Source organism: Glossina fuscipes, unplaced genomic scaffold (assembly GCF_014805625.2).
Source record: "Glossina fuscipes isolate IAEA_lab_2018 unplaced genomic scaffold, Yale_Gfus_2 92185, whole genome shotgun sequence".
Lineage (NCBI taxonomy): Eukaryota > Metazoa > Arthropoda > Insecta > Diptera > Glossinidae > Glossina > Glossina fuscipes.
In genome coordinates this window covers 1,238-8,982 of record NW_024005067.1, presented here as the reverse complement: position 1 = coordinate 8,982, position 7,745 = coordinate 1,238, and the positions used below count along the sequence as shown (strand labels likewise).

The 7,745-nt window shown below is 33.2% G+C and overlaps 1 protein-coding gene across 1 annotated transcript; it reads left to right on the top strand.

Annotated features, from left to right (window-relative positions):
• Positions 1-3,128: 3,128 nt before the first annotated feature.
• Positions 3,129-5,548, top strand: LOC119644133 (elongation of very long chain fatty acids protein-like). Its single transcript, XM_038043663.1, has 5 exons — positions 3,129-3,146; positions 3,210-3,400; positions 4,071-4,214; positions 4,822-4,927; positions 4,989-5,548. Exons 1-5 carry the CDS (start codon positions 3,143-3,145, stop codon positions 5,318-5,320), a joined length of 777 nt encoding a protein of 258 aa, XP_037899591.1. The 5' UTR covers positions 3,129-3,142; the 3' UTR covers positions 5,321-5,548.
• Positions 5,549-7,745: the final 2,197 nt, after the last annotated feature.

Sequence of the window (7,745 nt, the reverse complement as noted above, 5' to 3'; positions counted from 1 at the left end):
AAAATTTTAAAGTTTTTTCACGGGCTTTGATATTGAAAATTGATCGAATCGATCAAAAGCCACGTCTACAATACAATATAAACTGAGAATAGCTCCGCGTTTAACAGCAGAAACTATAACGGATACAGTGATAAAAATTTTCCACTTATATTCTGCAGCACCTGTACACAGAATATCTAGAGCATAGAAGAGATCTGGTCAAAGTCGAAATGTAGTTTTCTTATTTGTTTGTATTTTATCGTCTATTACTCAGGAGATGTAAGAAGGGTAGTGATTACGAAGGATTGTAGATAGATTAAAAAAGTAAAAAAAAATGGCTGCTGTAGTCTTATCCGTCTGCCTATCTATCGTCTCCGTAAGTGATGCCAAGTTTCTTTCATTCACTCTTATTATTATTTTAATTTAACCTAAAATATGCAACACTTATTGATATAAATAGAGAGCAAAGAATAAAAACTTTTTAAGAATAAAAAAATCTTTTTTTATCTATAAAACTTTTAATATGTTCTGCTTCGGACAATTAGTTGATGTTCCCTGTAAAAGATATCAATTCGAAAATACTCCAAATCGAATCACTGTTACATTTGGTATTTCCTAATGAAAATTTTAGCTACTAGGATACTTAAGGTCCATAGTCGCATTTCATTTCGTATAGTTAGCACTAATGACACAGTGCAGCCTTCTCTCGTATAGCACAGTACTTGTATAAGACAGTTTCGAAATTGAACGATACGGATTAAGTGTGCTATGCGAGGGACGTCTGCAGCTTTTGGTAAGGTGTTGTATGTGTAAGAAAGATAAGTTGCAAGCTCGCAATTATTCACAGAATATAAGCGCATCAGGTAAGAGATCATGCGGCGTATGAACTAAAGCGCCAGATTTATGAACATAGAAGATATGTAGATAAGCATTGGTTCCACTTTCATAAGCTCTTAACCTAATTAATGGAATTGCGGTTTAATTTAACTGAGTAACATTAGATCGTCCTGTTCTATTTAATGTGCTTAAGTAGATAAGTAGCGCTGCAATAGTTTTATAGATCCGGTACGAAGGTTATCTTTAAGCCCCGTACGAAGATAATAAATAGTTCGCTCACCTGGATAAGAACTACGGCAGGAAAAAAGTAAAAGAGAATTACTAGAGGGAATGGCATTCAAAATTGGATATCACCGTGGTAAACTGTTATTTATTTTAATTTATTTTATTTATTGAAAAACTTAGCTGTGCCAAATTTGGACCATCTCGCTTGAATCCTTCCCTAATAAGGATCTTCACGGAAATTGATCTTTTGTAAATGACAAATGTCTAAATTTTAATATATGGGGAGGAAACTTGACCTATAATAGCAATTCCATACAAAGAAGATGAACTCTATATAATTTGGACCATCTATGTAAGGATTAAACTAGTAGTACAAGGTTTTTTTAGGTTGCAACTCGGTCCCGTTTCCCCACAAATACGCACTTGAAAAATATGCCTTTATATAGAAACAAGATGTATTATTATTACTGATTTCGCCAGAAAAATAAATTCTAAGACTAAACTCTTAAAGCACTAGCATATAAGGCTATCGAACCCACGACCATTATGTAACTAGTCGAGATTCCCCGCCTTCGGCCACTCAGGCGGATAGAAACAAGACATAATTTTCGTGTTCTAGTAAAAATGAAAACTGTGTTTGACAATGCGGTGTAGCGCATTTAGTGACCGACTATTATATTCTTACTTGTTATCTTTACGTTTTGACAGCTATTTTGCTTTGTTCAATTCTGACGGTAAACTCCAGTATCTTGCTATTTATTTTAAATTCTTTTTCTTTTTAGTTCTTTACCTCATCAATAATCAATATAAATATAAAATTATTTCTACGTTGCTTTTCCTTATATTCGTTATTTATAGTCGTGTAGAGATGCTTAGTTTTACACTACTTAAAGTGCGCTATACAGTGCTTGCGTTATGCGTTATGCGTGAGTCTCAATCACGTAAAATCGGCTCCACACACACCTTGCGCGTTTTGCTAAAGCAAAATCATATGACTAGCGTTTGTTTACACAAAAATTGATGAAGTACAAAATTGATAGAACTATTACTTTGAAAAATGAAAGAAATGAAAGAAAAAATAATAAATAAAGCGAAAATGTTATTACTACCTTTACGATTTTTATTACTTAGTTTAAATTAAATTGAATTTTTTCTTCTTTCTGGCCGTTTTCCATAGCATATAAAATCATATGATATTGTTTGGTTTTTTGTAAACACATCAGTTCAACTATATACAAATAGAAACGATTAGTATTATATTGATAGCTCGCGAGCTATGCGCAACGCATAAAGCAAACATTGTGTTTGGTGCTTAAGCCATATGTTGTTCCCTTAATTTTACTTTTCAAGTGACATGATAAAGCAGAGGAGCCGGGCTTTCCATTACGTTAACTATTTGTGGCCATAAATTCCGAGCATGGGTTCTTCATGTCTTTTTCCTAATGGCTGACGAAATTAATAAACTTTTTAGATAACATTAGCATTTGTATCGTTAAAAATAAAGCACTCTGTCTGGAGGAAAATAAATATATTTGGTTGTCGAAAAACAAGCACGCACAAATTTTAAAAGTTTGGCAAGAACTTGCGTTCATGCACCACGCAAAGCAAGCCACATGCATGTTCAACTATATGCAAAGCTAATCAGGCGATCTAATCATGTTTCCTTTCCGATTCACCCATCTTCGCGTTGCGTATTACTCAGAATCTAACAAGAACTTATCCTGGCAAGAATTTATGTAATAAATACATTTCTTCTATAAGGGAAGAGTGCAAGATTCACTGCAGATATCAAAGTGCACTTTTAATTAGTTTTTATATTTGTGCATTAATTGCAATTATGCAAAAAATCCGGTCACTTGTTATTAAAATATTTATATGCAATAATTATATTAATATATTTGGTTGTATGAGTTACTGGAATTCCAACACTATAAATAAGAGCGATTTTTGCGTAAAGGTTTCAGTTTACATTTGAACCTTTTTTCTTGACGGTGTGGAGTGACCTTTTTATCCGATTGCAATTCGAAAAAGCAAGATAATTTAAAAAATGTTACTAATTAAAACAATTTATGCGAAAATCGTGGAATATGAGAGAGAAAACATGGGTATACCAATAGAATTATGATTCCATTATGGGCATGCTTTTAAAGAGTCTCTCATATTAACAGATCCTCGTACGGCCGACATACCTGTGGCGTCATCGTTGAAATATACGTTTGCTTTGATAGGCATATATTTGTTGATAGTTTTGAAACTCGGTCCGGCTCTTATGTCTAATCGGAAACCATTCGAAATTAAGCGAATTTTGCAGATTTACAATATACTGCAAATTGTGGGCAACTTGTATTTGCTTTACCAGGTACGGATATGCATTTGTATTGACTTGTACAATAATTTAAGAAAAGTATCCCTGAAAATCATTTTTGGTTTTGTTGATGGAAGTTCCACTCAATATTCCTCTAAAATTTTAACAATTAGTGCGATTTAAAAATTTTCTGTACAGTGCCTTAAACTCATACTATTCGCTTGATAGCTTCAAGTGTAGCAAAGGTTTATCCTTTTACCTGAGTAATCCCTTTGTTCCTTTGATAACAGACTGAAGAATATTGATAAATAGGATCATAAAGCTAAAGTCACTTAAGAAGGAATTTGCGTAACACAAACGATCTCAAAGGAATATGCAAAGATGGCACAGTTCTCAATTGACCGGGCCATTTGCACATGCTCTTGGTAAATATTTGTTGTGATGTTCCGAATTGTTTCTGTTAAATCTCCTTGAAAGTACATCCATCTGTACATGTTGTTTGTTTGTGGAATTTTTATAGAGCGCACAGTGACACAGATAGTTGAAATTTTTTTGGTTGACGCCTAGATGACAAGGGGGTTACGTTGTATCTAAGTACTTGCAAAACAGAAACCCCTTCAAAGGCGCATTGAAATCTGTCACTTTCTATTCTTCACTTTACTATTTTGCATTCCGCGTACTGCTTACTATTTATAAATTTGTTATTCTTTTTCCTTCCATCCAGTGTTTTCTTTATTATTTGTATCATCCCAAATTTAGATGGACTTGCTTTAATACCGCTAAAACAGACTACAGCGTGGAGACCATGGAATTTCTAACACCGACTATTTTAGGATATTGGCTGAAGTTTTTCGATTTTCTAGATACCGTAAGTAGATTGAAATTGCTTTGGTTTTTCATTAATATTATTATTATTTTTATATAAACTTTGCGCTGAGAAAGTAGTCATTGCCACGGTCGACGATCTCTTTCGATTAAAAATAACATCGTGTTGACTTCTACTTGAATTGGGAAATTTGCCCTGATCCCGAAAAGATGTAGCGAAGAACTCAGATTTTACTTACTGAACTTTTGTTGATGACTTGAAATTTAATTTTCTACTTACTAATTGAGGGTTGACTTACGTAAATGAAATGTATTTAAAGTGATTCCATTTTAGTGAAATCTCTTCATAGGTCGACGGCCGCAAATTTCAACTGTTACGTTAAACCTTACAGTTGACAAGATATGGATTGAGAACTTCATAGACGTTAAAGTTGCGTCAGTTGCGTAAACGCGCGAGAACTGATTTAAGTGAATACGCAAAGACTTTAAATTCATGCTTCTTGCAGCTTTTATATAAAGCCATTTCTCATACAGTGCTTGCTTTTATTCATTCTGTTAAATTTGAGTGGTGAACTAGAGGAAGAAAAAAAATTGCTGGACATCGGTATAGTGACCATTAATCTATATGTATATTTCCATCTGTCTTTTAGATTTTCTTCGTTTTGCGGAAAAAATGGAATCAGGTTTCATTTCTGCACGTCTATCATCATGCCATTACGTTTTTTGCAGCTTGTATGTATGTGAAATATGGTTTTGGTAAATATAGAAAGCATAACACTTCTTGTTTTACTTAACATAACTTTATTTATACTCGCAGCATCCCATTTTACTATGGTGCCTTTTTGCAATTGCTTTGTACACGTTGTTATGTACAGTTACTATTTGGCAGCTTCTCTGGATTTGAAAATTGATTTTCTACCGTGGAAGCGAAGTGTAACACAAATACAAATTTTACAATTTTTGTTTTTGTTAGTGCATACAATGGCAGCAATTGCTGATAATTGGTGTGGATTATCTATGCTTCTGTTGACCGTTTTTTTCCTACAGGATATATTTATGCTTGCCATGTTTGGTAACTTCTATTATAGAACCTATTTGGCAAACCGTCGAAAGATCGAGAACAATATGAAGAAAATCAAGGAAACTTAGATTTCCATACGTATGTTGTTATTGAACTCCATATGACGTACTTCACTTGAAATAACATAGCTAGAGTTTAAGAATTGTAGACGAATTTATGACTTTGACACTAATAATCGTTTCCGTTATTCTCGCTGGTCGGCAATATAAAATCTCTTATTGAGGGTAAGGCATTGGATGTTAAAGATTGGCGAACATCACTTTCTTACTTCTCTTAGCATTGTTGTATTTTAATCTTACCTTAGGTTAACTTTAACCCTATTAATGTGGATTTGCATTACATTTTTTTAGATTAAATATAGATAACTATTTTTCTAACGTAGTTAAATTAAAATAATTAAAAAAAAAATTTGTAAAAAATATAATAATTGTTTACCTTACTTGGTTATTTATTGGTTACTTATTGTTAGATAACGTTTAATAAGGTTAGTTCCTAATAATTACTAGGTTGTGTTCGTATCGGTTTTATTGAATATTCTTGCTTTGCAGTGCTTTTTATATATAACACATTTATATATAACGAATTGAATATGTAAAAGGAATGAAAGAATGCAAGCAATATTTTCCTATGTAACTACACACATATATAGCATTGTACAAAGGCAGAACTGTTTGTCGATAAAGCACATTTCAAAAGTTTTATTATAAAATTTAATAAGTAAATGTTATTCCTACAAAAGCATACAATTTTGTTTATCGAGTACTGTGTATGATGTTAAAAGAATACAGAAGTTAATTAACACGACGTTGATTTTTTGAATGCCTGACTGCAACTGACTATTGTTTAAAATTATTCTTTAAAAACAAAATTTTGGTGCAATTACAACAAGTAAGAAAATTACATCTGATCGTCATGGAATCTTAAAAAAGACTAAAAAAGAGAAAAATAACAAAATTTTCAAACCCTATAACATTGGGTGGACGCTGCTGATTTATTCTACTTTCAGTATAAGTGGAAATGCAATAATGTGTATGTGTTGTATATTATGGCTAACAAGCAAAAAATAGGTTTGAGCGTTGTAGGCGTGTCCTTTGGTGGATTTGGGTCATTTTTAAATTCTTTTGTATATATGTAGGCAATATCTTCTTTTTTGCGCATGGGAGAAGATTTACCGCATATATTAGATAGTTGTTCAGACGGACAAATGGACAGACAAACCGATGGACATGTTTGGGCCCATTCCGAATTTGAAACGGTAGAAATATTTACATACTTTAGAGAATTTTTGGAAAAAAAGTGTAGATTTTAGTTGGGTATAGTAAAATATATTAGATTTTGGTGAGGCGTGGCAAATTTGTCCCATTTCTGTGCAGGCATTACAGCATTGCCCGTAGGATATATGGAACATACGTTCAGGTTATTGTAGATTTATTTGCATAGTTCATGAGTAATGAGCAAAAAACCAATTTTTTTATTATGTTTGAGAAACAGAGGCGTTCTTAGTTTACGTGATACGGTACGCCTGTCCTTCTTGCGAGAATTTTCAATTTTTCTTTCAAATTTGAAGACGATAGTTTCACTTTTGCGGTTACAACAGCTATTACATAGATGGACAGACGGACAAACAGACATGCTTAAATCAATTCAGAATTTTATGGTGATCTACAATATCTATACTTTGTTGGGTCACTGTTTTGACAAAATGATTATCCATCCTTCGGTATTGAATACTAGAATTGTGTTATTTTACCCTACACCACTTCTGGTACAGGGTGTAATATGTTAGTGCGAAAGTATGTAACACCCGGAAGGCTTAAGACAGGTTCGCCTTTTTCTTTTATTATACCTATCGGTTCAGAATCATTTTCTAAATCGATCTAAACCTGTCTGTCCGTCTGTCCGTTTGATGGCTTTTCATGTATTTTTGTATTCAATCTGCAGGTCGCAATTATTGAGATATTTTGATGAAATTTCGTATACAGACGTACTTTGGTTTGGTCTACTTCTCCGACCACTCGCAATATAACCCCCTATCTTGAAACGCCGTTATGCACTTTTTAAGGTTTCTCGTTAAAGTTAGCTAAGTGATAGTAATTTGACTTTCTAAATCGGAAGTGGTGTTGGGTATCTAACGGTCGGCTTTGCTCAATTATATTGTTCACACTTGTTATTAAAAACTGGGACTTTGTAGCTACTAATCTAATCGAAATAACTTCTTCGATACAAAGGCGAACATAATTTTCATCCAACCGTATGGATAGTGATAAGTACAGCAATTGTGGTAATGTGAAAAGTGCAATTAAAAATCGAAGCAAATTACGTTCACTTTATAGCGACATTTAGTTTCTTTTTGCTTCAAGTCATTGTACCGTTAAATTTAAAGTCTTAATGAAACCATAGTGAATAGTTGCGAACGATTTCAGATCAACGGGTATTATAAAATATAGTAATGTTAGCGGGTCTGCATTGTTTCCTGCCCACAGTTATCTACCT

What these genes read in the sequence shown, in the direction of transcription:
- LOC119644133 (XM_038043663.1), top strand. An exon ending in TTTTCGATTTTCTAGATACC is followed by an intron (nt 4,215 to 4,821) that starts GTAAGTAGATTG and finishes TCTGTCTTTTAG; the next exon opens with ATTTTCTTCGTTTTGCGGAA. An exon ending in GTATGTGAAATATGGTTTTG is followed by an intron (nt 4,928 to 4,988) that starts GTAAATATAGAA and finishes TTATACTCGCAG; the next exon opens with CATCCCATTTTACTATGGTG.